General features: G+C 39.7%; 1 protein-coding gene across 1 annotated transcript in view; it reads left to right on the top strand.

The window, feature by feature from the left end:
• LOC136851817 (polycystin family receptor for egg jelly-like) overlaps positions 1 to 13,720 on the top strand; it is a 67,171-nt gene that overhangs the window by 51,019 nt on the left and 2,432 nt on the right. The window contains 12 exon segments of the mRNA XM_067126128.1: positions 429 to 699; positions 1,755 to 1,875; positions 1,983 to 2,148; positions 2,839 to 2,923; positions 3,909 to 4,090; positions 5,500 to 5,646; positions 6,742 to 6,937; positions 8,333 to 8,403; positions 8,572 to 8,787; positions 10,442 to 10,614; positions 11,074 to 11,247; positions 13,290 to 13,420. Of these exon segments, the coding sequence (XP_066982229.1) occupies positions 429 to 699; positions 1,755 to 1,875; positions 1,983 to 2,148; positions 2,839 to 2,923; positions 3,909 to 4,090; positions 5,500 to 5,646; positions 6,742 to 6,937; positions 8,333 to 8,403; positions 8,572 to 8,787; positions 10,442 to 10,614; positions 11,074 to 11,247; positions 13,290 to 13,420 (1,933 nt within the window).

Raw genomic sequence — 13,720 nt, 5'->3', positions numbered from 1 at the left:
AACAGAGTAAAAATCATTTTTCTTTGATAACGTGCACGCTAGATCCTTTTAGTTTTCTGTAAAAGAAAACTATTGTGCCGGCTTTGTCTGTCCGTCCGCACTTTAATCTGTCTACACTTTTTTCTGTCCGCACTTTTTCTGTCCGCCCTCAGATCTTAAAAACTACTGAGGCTAGAGAGCTACAAATTGGTACGTTGATCATCCACCCTCCAATCATCAAACATACCAAATTTCAACCCTCTAGCCTCAGCAGTTTATTTTTATTTTATTTAAGGTCAAACTTAGCCATAATCGTGCTTCTGGCAACGATGTAGGATAAGCCACCCCCGGACCGTGGTTAAAAGTTTCATGGGGCGCTGCTCATACAGCATTATACCGAGACGTCGAAAGATAAATCTATTTTAGGTGGCCTTGATTATACGCTGTAGCAGCTGTACAGAAAACTCGATTGCTCCTTTTTACATGTTTCCAACCTCCTTCAAAACCTATTTCTCAACTCCTTTTAGGAAGAACAAGAAATTCGTACTGCCGTGGTGGACGAAGATCTTCGCTTGGTTGTTGGTCATCGCCTGCATCGCTGTGTCCTGCTTCTTTCTCTTAATGTACGGCATCATGTTCGGAAACACGAAGACTACGAAGTGGATAACTTCCCTCATCATCTCGTTCTTCTCCTCTGTTCTGTTCGTCCAGCCACTCAAGGTGAGGAGGGAAGGAATATAGAGTTTAGGCCAAAAGGCAAAGCACTTCGACCTATGAGGCCATTCAACGCTGCAACGGAAATTGACAGTAGATAGGTTTGAAAGGTGTAACAGGAGGAAAACCTCAAAGCAGTTGCACCATGAATCAATTGTTAGGAAAGCTTGGAAAGTAAGATGGAAGAGAGAGGGGTACAGTAAAAGGAATGAAAGGGGTTGCAGCTAGGAGCTTAAGGGACGCTGCAAAGAACCTTAAATAATGTCATGCGGTCCACTGACTCACTGCCTTCCAACGGGAGGACTGATTTCTGAAAATCTGGATATTAAGCCAAGGCACTGGGACACTTCCAGCCATCTAATGCTTGAGACAGCAAAAGGAAGGAGTTAGGGGTGTTTGCACAGCAAGGTGGAGGAAAGGAAGAGGGAATGGAGGTACAGTAAAAGGATTAAAAGTGGGTCAAACAGCTAGGGGACCGAAGGGACGCTACAGGCAGCCTTTAGAAATGCCTACAGAGCACCATGTGACGATATTGTGAGCGCAGTTCTGGATATGGAGAATTCGTCTCCATGGCGGGAACAACAGCCGTCATCTTTGTTTTTATAAACTTTCAGTTTGTAATGCTTTCCAAACTATTTCACATGATAAGGGGGTTCCATGTGACAGTCATGGGGTTCCGTTTTCGATCCCTGAGAGCCTCCGTCAAAAGAATTGTCATTCAGGCATGTGAACCAGACCGAATTGTTTGCCCTCGATCTCTCAGGCAGCTGACTGATAAATACTTTCTGATACTTTTTAGGAAATGCTGAGGACAGGGTAAGTATGGTAATTAAAAACATGACAAATCTGGCTATTCACTGCATGTATAGAGTCTGCTGCAGTCTAATAAGATAGATTTAATAAGAGAAGTCTTACAAACATTTTCTTGAGTGAATACCATGACAGCAATAATATTTTCACTATGTAGCCTACACATTACCTGGCTGAGGCTGTAGTGGCTTTAGTAATGAAGTATAAACATAACCCTTTCCGCTGATCAATGTTTGTTTTCCCGTTCACAGATATTCCTGACGTCGCTCATAGTGAGCGCCATATTCAAGTCCGTAGATCTCGACGAAGACGACGCCGACGAAGATGAAGAAGAACCGAATCTGGAACAGGACGAAATGTGGCTGCATCCAGGTACGTGGTTCTCGTTCATTGCAGCGTGGCAGAATGGCAAGAGTTCCTGGGAGCTGATTATATAGTTCTCTGATAAGAAAGAACCTTAAACACTTTGCCTTTTGCAGGGGAGAGAGCCGAGAAGAATTTCAAAGCGAGGAAAGTGGATGAAGAGACTTTGCGGAAGCTGAGAGCTGCGCGAAAGAAAGAGGTGGAGATGTGGGCGATCATCAAGGAAATCGTCGTTTACGCTGCCTTCCTTTGGGTGCTTCTCATCCTCTCTTATGGCAACAGGTAATCTCACTTATAGCAACAGGTAATCTCACTTATGGCAAAAGATAATCTCACTTATGGCAACAGGTAATCTCACTTATGGCAACAGGTAATCTCACTTGTGGCAACAAGTAATTCATTATGTCAACAATAGATCTATTATGCCAATAGGTTATCTCACTTATGGCAACAGGTAATCTTATGGCAAAAGATAATCTCACTTATGGCAATAAATAATTTATTTTGCCAACAAGTAATTTATTATGCCAATTGGTAATCTCACTTATGGCAACAGGTAATCTCACTTATGGCAAAAGATAATCTCATGGCAACAAGTAATCTATTATGCCAACAAGTGATTTAGTATGGCAACAGGTAATCTCACTTATGGCAACAGGTAATCTCACTTATGGCAAAAGATAATCTCACTTATGGCAACAGGTAATCTCATTTGTGGCAACAGGTAATCTCTCTTATGACAACAGGCACTCTCATTTGTGGTAATAGGCAATCTCTCTTATGGCAACAGGCAATCTCATTCCGGCTGAAGAATTGTCTTTGATGAAAAACAATGCTTCAACCGGCCTGTCCTAACTCTGTTCACTGAGAGAGGACGAGGACGCCTAATCAGATACAGTATGTTACTGCGAATTCAATTCAGGATTATCCTAAATCTTAATAACAACTGAATTCTAATTCTCGTCGTTTCAGAGATCCGAACGCCTTCTTCCTCAAGAAAACCTTAAAGGAATCGTTTCTTCACGAGGTCATGGGCGACGAGACTGACTTCATGATGGTAAGCAAGGCAAAATTGGCAATTCTGATTATGTAAGGCAGTTTTGGAGTTTATATTAGAGTGAGGTACAAACTGTAAACTTTTCTGTACAGCCTCTGGAATGTCTTAAGATATACAGTTTTCATAGATACAGTTTTAAGATTGGTGTATAGTGATAATCTTCATAAATGCACTGTCAAGAAGTCCGAATCCTTATATATATGTAATCATATATATATATATATATATATATATATATATATATATATATATATATATATATATATATATATATATATATATATATATGATTATCACTATACACTAATCTTAAAGCTATATCTTCATTTGTTTTTGTAGTTCTCATTTGTGTATTGAGAAACTAACACGCCCTTCTCGGCGCTATTTTGTTGTGCGGATCAGAAACTGATATTTTCGCTTGGTTTTAATTTTCTGTAAAAGAAAACTACTGTGCCGGCTTTGTCTGTCCGTCCGCAATTTTTCTGTCCTCACTTTTCTGTCCGCCCTCAGATCTTAAAAAACTACCGAGGTTAGAGGGCTGCAAATTGGTGTGTTGATCATCCACCCTCCAATCATCAAACATACCAAATTGCAGCCCTCTAGCCCTAGTAGGTTTTACTTTATTTAAGGTTACAGCTAGCCATTATCGTGCTTCTTGCAACGATATAGGATAGGCCACCACCGGCCCGTGGTTAGTTTCATGCGGCGCTTCTCATACAGCATTATACCGAGACCACCGAAAGATAGATCTATTTTCGGTGGCCTTGATTATACGCTGTAGTGGTTGTAGAGAAACTCGATTGCGCCGAAGAAACATCGGCGCATTTTTTACTAGTTATATTTCCATTTGTATGTAAATAAACCAAAACGGTCCTCTAGATTTTATTGTTTCAGGTGAGAAACTAACTACACGCTTTGCGGCATTCTTCTGTCGAGCAGGCGAAGAACTATGTAACACGCTTCTCTGTGTTCTTTTGTCTTGCAGGTGACTGATTCGGACAGGCTGTGGGAATATTTGTACACGGGCTTCATGACGGACATACGCGCGGGCCAGCTGTACAACGGAGACCCTCCCTACGGATTGCGAGGCTACTTCAACGATTGGTGCAACCGAGTCATGGGCTATGCCATCATCAGGCAAATCCGGATCAGGGAAAACACGTGCAAGTGAGTAATCATCATTAGCCTCCGGTGATACCGAAATATCTCACCATTTCTGTCTGAACTTTCGTCTGAACTTTCAGTAGCAATTTCAGCTTTTTGGAGGGGTCCCAGTTAGTCCTTAACCCTTGATCTTTGTTTTTTTTTTTTTTTTTTTTTAGTTTTCCGTAAAAAAAAAAAAAGCTATTGTGCTGGCTTTGTCTGTCCGTCCGCAATATTTTATGTCCGCACTTTTAATGTCCGCCCTCAGATCTTAAAAACTATTGAGGCCAGACTGTTGCAAATTGGTATGTTGATCATCCACCCTTCAATCATTAAACATACCAAATTGCATTCCTCTAGCCTCAGTGGTTTGTATTTTATTTAAGATTAAAGTTAGCCATAATCGTGTTTCTGGCAACGATATACGATAGGCCACCACCAGGCCATGGATAAAGTATCGTGAGCAACGGCTCATACAGCATTATACCGAGACCACCGAAAGATAGATCTATTTTCGGTGGCCTTGATTATACGCTGTAGCGGCTGTACAGAAAACTCGACTGCGCTGAAGAAACATAGGCGCATTTCTTACTTGTTTCTTGCTTGGAATGTATCAGATAGAGATGGGAATTGGATACAGAGACCTTGTCAGTTTATTTATATTTTGAAGTATTTGCAACGTTATGAACCTACTCCTAATTTTGTTGATTATTTTCTGAGACATCTGCCATTTTCCATTGAGTGTCATGTTTATCATTTCTCCATTGTGATTGCTTCTTAATATTATATGATAAATTCTTTTATATTCTTAACTCAATATATCCAGTTATCAGACCCAGTTGTCAGTTCTTGGCCGGTATCATTCAACTGGTCCATTTTTTCGTTCCCCTGATGAATATATATCTATACACTTTCCGTTTTTCATATATATATATACAGATATATATATATATATATATATATATATATATATATATATGTATATATATATATATATATGTATATATATATATATATATATATATATATATATATATATATATATATATATATAGATGAATGATGCTAAAATCCTTTTTACAGTAATTTTTTCAATGTACATAGACTTTCACATTTATAAAACATTTGCTGAACCCTTAAAAATCATAATAACTATCAGAATCACTGTCAATGATGGATGTTCACTTGAAATACTGGCATTTACCCATATATTAGTGAATATCATAAATAAGAATCACCGCTTTTGAAAAATACTCAGAGCAGCATGAATCTTAAAATGGGATAAAGAAATCCACAGTTCTGTAAGTGTTCAGGTGTTTTTATTTTTATTTTTAGAACGTGTCTGCACAGTTACCTAACCATGGATTCCCTTTCCCAATCACTGTTTTATAACAAAACGAAAGGTCGCGTGACTTATCGTTCGTTTTCCGCAGACTGACGAATTCTCTCGATAATCTTAAGACGCCGTGTAACAGCTATGCCTACTTGGTCCACGAGGAATCCAAAGATTATTGCAAGGGATGGGTTCTCCCCACGAATGCAACCAAGGACACACCAGATTGCAACATACCCGAATTCAAGTAAGTCTTAGCTTTCTCGAAAAGAAAATATTGTGCCGGCTTTGTCTGTCCTTCCGCGCTTTTTCTGTCCGCCCTCACATCTTAAAAACTACTGAGGCCAGAGGGCTGGGAATTGGTATGTTGACCATCCACCCTCCAGTCATCAAACATACCAAATTGCAGCCCTCTAGCCTCAGTCGTTTTGATTTTACTTAGAGTTAAAGTTGGCCATAATCGTGCTTCTGGCAACGATATAGGATAGGGCCACCACCGGCCCGTGGTTGAAAGTTTCATGGGCCGCGGCCTTAAGTTTCATGGGCCGTGACTGTAGGGTAGGGAATGTTTCATGAATGAAATCTGGGAACACAACGTCACGGCTTTCCAGAGCGTTTGTTTGGTTTCAACATCATTATAGAATCATTCCCAATATTCATCATTATACAATCATTCCCATTATTCAACATCATTAGAGCGTTTGTTTGGTTTCAACATCATTATAGAATCATTCCCATTATTCGGAGATTATACAATCATTCCCATTATTCAACATCATTAGAGCGTTTGTTTGGTTTCAACATCATTATAGAATCATTCCCAATATTCATCATTATACAATCATTCCCATTATTCAACATCATTAGAGCGTTTGTTTGGTTTCAACATCATTATAGAACCATTCCCAATATTCATCATTATACAATCATTCCCATTATTCAACATCATTAGAGCGTTTGTTTGGTTTCAGCATCATTATAGAATCATTCCCAATATTCATCATTATACAATCATTCCCATTATTCAACATCATTAGAGCGTTTGTTTGGTTTCAGCATCATTATAGAATCATTTAATATTCATCATTATACAATCATTCCCATTATTCAACATCATTAGAGCGTTTGTTTGGTTTCAACATCATTATAGAATCTAATATTCATCATTATACAATCATTCCCATTATTCAACATCATTAGAGCGTTTGTTTGGTTTCAGCATCATTATAGAACCATTATTATTCATCATTATACAATCATTCCCATTATTCAACATCGTTATAGAATTATTCCCATTATACCGGAGAGGACATCATCAACAATAAAAGCGTAAAATTTACAGGTACGAAACCGCAGAGCAGCTCGAGGCTCTCCCCATCTGGGGGAAGCGTGACTGGTACGGGGGAGGAGGCTACGTCATACATCTCAAGGAATCTCAGGACGACATCCTCAAAAAACTGCAAGACCTTCAGAGCAGCTACTGGATCGATTCTAAGACCCGAGCTGTGCTCATTGAATTTTCATCTTATAATTCGCAGGTTTGCTCAGGATTATTATTATTATTATTGTTGTTATTATTATTATTCAGGAGATGAACCCTGTTTGTAGGGAACAAGCCCAAAGGGGCCAATGGCTAGAAGAAATTCAACCTTCCAAAGATTATTATTATTATTATTATTATTATTATTATTATTATTATTATTATTATTATTATTATTATTATTCAGGAGATGAACCCTGTTCATAGGGAACAAGCCCAATGGAGCTAATGGCTAGAAGAAATTCAACCTTCCAAAGATTATTATTATTATTATTATTATTATTATTATTATTATTATTATTATTATTATTATTATTATTATTATCCAGAAGATGAACCCTGTTCATAGGGAACAAGCCCAAAGGGACCAATGGATAGAAGAAATTCAGCCTTCCAAAGATTATTATTATTATTATTATTATTATTATTATTATTATTATTATTATTATTATTCAGAAGATGAACCCTGTTCATAGGGAAAAAGCCCAAAGGGGCCAATAAATATAAGAAATTCAACCTTCCAAAGAATACGGTGTTCATTGGAAAGAAGTAACGGAGGTAATGGGAAATACAGGAAGATGATCACTTATTAAAAAAGAAAAATAAATTAACAAAATAACAAAAAAATAGTTAAAAATATAAGTAAATTATTAGAATTCAAGGGTGAATTGTTTTAGTGTAGTAATGCATTGCATCTTCGTTTGAACTTTGAGGTTCTAGTTACACAGCATCTCCAAGTGAGTGTGGAATTGTTAAGAGAAACATGGCAAAAGTTTTATACCTCTGTAGTTGCTGCAGCCGTTCCTACAATCTCTACTCTTGCAGAGTTACTCAAATTTAGAATTTATATAGGATCCTAAGACACACCGTCTGGTGCCGAGCAGAGATTAATGCTGGACTCACACATTGGCGATTCAAGGACGCGCATGTCGTAAAGGCTGGTTTTCTGGGGCCGCCAGAAAAAAAAATTGTCAGTGACTTGGTCACACGCTGGCGATTCAAGGCCCCACAGTGCGTAACTGCCGAAAATGTGCTAATTACGACGTCATTATGATGTAATTACGACCAAATCACTAAAAATCGCCGTGAATCGTTACTGCGTCGCCAAGTTTGGTGACGTGCACCAAGTGATGGAGGATGTTTTAAATGGATGATGCATGTCGTGACTGCTGGTTTCCTTAATAACTTGTATGTATATTGAATTTTGAATGTGTAGATTATCTAAAGACCTACTAGAACATTATGGTCTCTCACTGAAGAGAAAGGTCACCTCAGACAATTTGGGAACTTAATGGTAAGAGCTTTAATAATTTTAGAGATGTCTCTACACCTGAGACCTGAGGTATCTTTGACGTATTTGTGAAGTAGAACAATTTCGTATTGTTTCTTTCAGGTCAATTTGTTTGGGATGTCACTCCTCATGGCAGAATTCGTACCAGGCGGTGGAATCTTCCCGTCCTACTGGTAAGGAAATAAACATCTGCTCTAGCCTTTCACTTTACCTCTGTTCACTCTTCCTCTCTTCCTACTTGTTGTCCAACCACTCTTCACTGTCTCGAGCGCTGAAGGGCTGAAAGTGCCCAGTGCTTGTCTGCTGACTCTGAGAGCTTCACCGAACTTCTCCACTTTCAGGTTCGAGGGAATAAGACTCCTGCAGCACCACAATAACTTCGGACTGTTCGTCATCGTCTGCGAAATCAGTTTCGTCTTGTTCGTGCTGTACTTCACGTTCAAGGAAGCGAGGCTTTTCCACAAGCAGAGAAGACGCTACTTCGATTCGTACTGGTCCTATGCCGAGATCAGCATCATACTGGCCTCTTACATCGGTATATTGCTCTACGTGTTGAGGTAAAGGTCGTTGCACGTTCGTCTCCTTTTCTGATGCTGATACTGGTGGTCAAGTTGAACTGCTTCGTTGGGATCAGAATCTTAGTTCTGTATACGGTTGCATCCAGGGCAAAGAGAGATAAGGTCTACACAAATGGGTGGAGTCGCCTCCCACCAGGGGTAACTACATGAGAGATGACGTATCTTAGAGGTACCCGCTCATTACGGAAATTCACCTGCTGACGCAGTAAGGAGGTAGACAGCTCCTCCTACGTGGGGGATTTGGGGGGAAATGAGCAGACCTTCTTTTTCTCTTGGCCTTGGTTGTAACTATGCTGTTCAGTGAAAATGCTTAATATTTACGGAAAACTAATCTATTGTCAAGTTGTACTGTGATACTTATGCGCAAGAACCAAAGCACAAATGGATAAGCTCTAGACAAACATATTAAATTGAACTATTTTCTCTGGTAGTTCTGCTCATGACTTATGAAATTTGTGCACCTCCATTTTTCAAACTACATGTGTAGCTGAAACATTACAGTATATATTAGATCACAAAAATACTGTGAGATTATGCAATGTGCCGTTCAAAATATACAATTTCACCTAAGTTAGATAAAAAAGAACTCAAGCTGAACTGCAATGTCGTAGAATTATGACATTTTGCACTTATTCACCACAGTAGGATACACTTCAAGCACTCGTTTAGGGTAATGACTAGCTGAGGCAATTAGACCTAAGCTCCCATTCCCATAAGGGAGTAGTGCCATTAGTGTGCCTCGCACGGCATTGTAATCATCACTTTAGGTTCTTTGCGGCGTCCCTTCGGCTCCTAGCTGCAACCAACCTTCATTCCTTTTACTGTACCTCCGTTCATAATCTCTTTCTTCCATTTTACTTTCCACCCTCTCCTAACAATTGTTTCAACATTATTTTCAGTGCTGGAAGGCCCTCACAGATTCAAGCGCTCGGCCTTTGGCCTAAATTTTATATCTGTTCCATTCCATCCCGAGTTCACATTACCACGGCCAGATTAGATCTGAAACCTAACTCCCCACAATCAACCCTCCATTCAGGTACCAAGATCATATTACAAAGGCCAGTTTAGATTTGAAACCTAACTGTCCACAATCAACCCTCCATGCGGGTACCAAGATCATATTACAAAGGACAGTTTAGATTTGAAACCTAGCTTTCCACAATCAATCCTCCATACAGGTGCCAAGCTCACATTACAAAGACCAGTTTAGATTTGAAACTTAACTCTCCACAATCAGTTCTCCATGCAGGTGCCAAGCTCACATTACCAAGGCCAGTTTAGAGTTGAAACTTAACTCTCCACAATCAGTTCTCCATGCAGGTGCCAAGCTCACATTACCAAGGCCAGATTAGATTTGAAACTTAACTCTCCACAATCAGTTCTCCATGCAGGTGCCAAGCTCACATTACCAAGGCCAGATTAGATTTGAAACTTAACTCTCCACAATCAGTTCTCCATGCAGGTGCCAAGCTCACATTACCAAGGCCAGTTTAGATTTGAAACTTAACTCTTCACAATCAGTTCCCCATGCAGTAGCTCTTCACAATCAGTTCTCCATGCAGGTACCAAGCCCACATTACAAAGGCCAGTTTAGATTTGAAACCTAACTCTCCACAATCAATCTTCCATGCAGGTACTTCGCAACGGAGAGAGCCTTGAAAATCTTCCAGAAGACTGCTGGAAACGGCTATGTGAGGATGCAACACGCTGCGAGCTTGAACGAGGCCTTCGGCTTGATTGTTTCCTTCATCGTTTTCACTGGGACCATCAAGTTTGCGAAGCTCCTTCGATTCAACAAGAGAATTGGTACGCCTAAGTTTTCGGTTTAGCCTTGTTTCTTGTGTGTGGACCCTTTCCCACAAGATTTAAGGAGATAATGATCGTTATTTTTTGTGCAATGATTAAGAATTACATTTGCTATCAATGCGTGCACCAATAGCTATATCCTTGGCAGTATTACCTAATGTAATTGCGTAAATAAATGTAGGCCTAATGAAATCTGGAATATGGAAAGAGCAAGACGAGAATAACTTCTCTCAGCAGAAGCATGAAATGGAACTGGTAAACCAGTGGTGCTAGAACTATGCGCTACCATCGTATTTCATTAATCTAGTTCTTGAACTCCAATAAATATGCATTTCTGTACTTATCTGATGCACCTAAGCAGGATTTCTGATCACTGATGTTCTACCAGGTCACAGAGCTGGTTTCAAAACTGTGGAAACATGCGGAAATTAATGGCGATTTCTTATTCATTTCTTTCAGGAGTCTTATCAGCAACACTTCACCAATGCTGGGACGACCTGAGTGGGTTCCTGATGGCTTTTGTGCTCTGCTTCATCAGTTTCGTCATGATGTTCTACATGTTGCTCAACATGTTCCTGACCGACTTCTGCAACTTCATCTCAGCCGTCGAAACCTGCTTCAGTATGATGCTTGGTAAGCGTTTGTGCTAAATGTCTGACGCTGGGTAGGCATTCTTTCCCAATATCTGAATGTGGGTAGGCATTCTTTCCAAATGCCTGACGCCAGGTAAGCATTTGTGCTAAATGTCTGACGCTGGGTAGGCATTCTCTCCAAACGTTGACGCTGGGTAGGCATTTTTTCCAAATGTCTGACGCTGGGTAGGCATTCTTTCCAAATGTCTGATGCTGGGTAGGCATTCTTTCCAAATGTCTGACGCTAGGTAAGCATTTGTGCTAAATGTCTGATGCTGGGTAGGCATTCTTTCCATATGACTGACGCTGGGTAAGCATTCTTTTCAAAAGTCTGACGCTGGGTAGGTATTCTTTCCATATGACTGACGCTGGGTAGGCATTCTTTCCATATGACTGACGCTGGGTAAGCATTCTTTTCAAAAGTCTGACGCTGGGTAGGTATTCTTTCCATATGACTGACGCTGGGTAGGCATTCTTTCCATATGACTGACGCTGGGTAGGCATTCTTTCCATATGACTGACGCTGGGTAAGCATTCTTTTCAAAAGTCTGACGCTGGGTAGGTATTCTTTCCATATGACTGACGCTGGGTAGGCATTCTTTCCAAATGTCTGAAGGTGGGTAGGCATTCTTTCTATATGACTGACGCTGGGTAGCCATTCTTTTCAAACGTCTGACGCTGGCTAAGCATTCTTTTTAAATGTCTATGATGGTGGGTAGGCATTCTTTCCAAATGTCTGATGGTGGGTAGGCATTCTTTCCAAATGTCTGACGCTGGGTAAGCATTCGTACCAAATATGAGCTAATCGTTTCTCTAGTTTTTTACCTGAAAGCGTTTAACTCAAAATTGTCATTGTGAAATAAGTTTCAACGAAAGAAAACTAATTGTTTTTATGACGGAAGACAGGAGATAAAGACTGAAAGAAAAAGTAAGTTCGGGGAAAAGGAAATTACATGATCAAAAGCTGCACTTATTAGTACTCCATAATATTTTGAATTTCGAGAATGTTTGGTTGATGTCAGTTGCTAAGGAATTATCTAAACGAGGTGTCTGACTTAATAATACGAGGGAAAAGACTACCCTCTGACAGAAATATGCTAGGAGCTGCAGATCTGAGCAAGCTTAGTCTGTTTGTAAGTTTTTTTGACAGGAAATAATTAACATGATTCCTTTCCCGGAGGTGAACATAAAGGACTTCTGAATAAGTTTCCCGTTTCCTCAGTAAAAATGAGCATGAAATAGTATTAAATAGAGGGAGGATTGCATACACCCAACAGAAAAATGACGACGTTTGAGATTAAATGAATATGAGGGGACTCATAAAGTAACAAAGCAAGCTCGAAAAAGGGAATGATATGATGCCGTCACATTTCCTACAGCGGAAATTGAAACAGTTGATTATTTTCATGAAGATGCTTTGTCGTACCAGGAAAGGATGAACGATAATTCAGAGAATGGCTTGTTTTAAATCGGCTTTCAAGAAACAAAAGAGCTGAATAGTTTTAGAATCATTTCTAGCAACGTTAGACTTGTCATTTGTGCTGATGAATGCTTGACATAGCTGACTCGAAAGAAGCAAGATCTCAAAAAGAAATGAGTTAGATTTTACATAAGCAATCCCTCCACTGAAATAACATTGTGCTTTATGCATAATGGCTTCTTGAAATGTAACTGTAATAATGATGATTGTGTGTTATAAAAATAGTAACTAAGCTTTTAATCGGACTTCAAATGCATAAACAATGAAGGTGATGAACTAGGATGGTTGAAGAGTTACCTCACCAGTAAAACTGTCTTTAAAGGTGCGAACAGACAAGAGGAGTACCCCAAGGTAGCGTCTTAGGACCGACATTGGTTTAGAGTAAGCCTGGCCCAGCTGGTATCTAGTGAAACGGTATATAGTGGGGGTCTGGTGTGGATCTCCGGATTCTGGAGACGAATAGCCCATAAAATATGCAAGAAGTTTATAACCCTGCACTGAGAATTAATGAAAGAACCTCGATAGAAACTGTAATATTTGATGGGGAATTTTATTCTTGACAGGAAAGTTCTCCTTCGACGAGATGAAAGAGGCTTCATCGGTAGTTCCGATCATGTTCTTCGTCTTCGTCCTCTGCAACTCCTGGGTCCTGATCAACCTGCTTCTGACACTCGTCATTAAGTCATTCCAGCAGGTATATTATAGTCGCTTCAGTACCTTTGCTTGATTTGCCTGGAACACTTCTTCTTGATTTACCTGGAACACCTTTGCTTGATTTACCTTGAGCACCTTTGCTTGATTTACTTTCAACACCTTTGCTTGATTTACCTTGAGCACCTTTGCTTAATTTACCTTCAACAACTTTGCTTGATTTACCTGGAACACCTCTGCTTGATGTACCTGGAGCACCTTTGCTTGACGTACCTGGGACACCTTTGTTTGATAAGCCTGGAACACCTTTACTTAATTTACCTGGAACACCTTTGGTTGATTT

Source organism: Macrobrachium rosenbergii, chromosome 24 (assembly GCF_040412425.1).
Source record: "Macrobrachium rosenbergii isolate ZJJX-2024 chromosome 24, ASM4041242v1, whole genome shotgun sequence".
Taxonomy (NCBI): domain Eukaryota; kingdom Metazoa; phylum Arthropoda; class Malacostraca; order Decapoda; family Palaemonidae; genus Macrobrachium; species Macrobrachium rosenbergii.
This window is presented reverse-complemented; position numbering and strand designations above follow the sequence as displayed.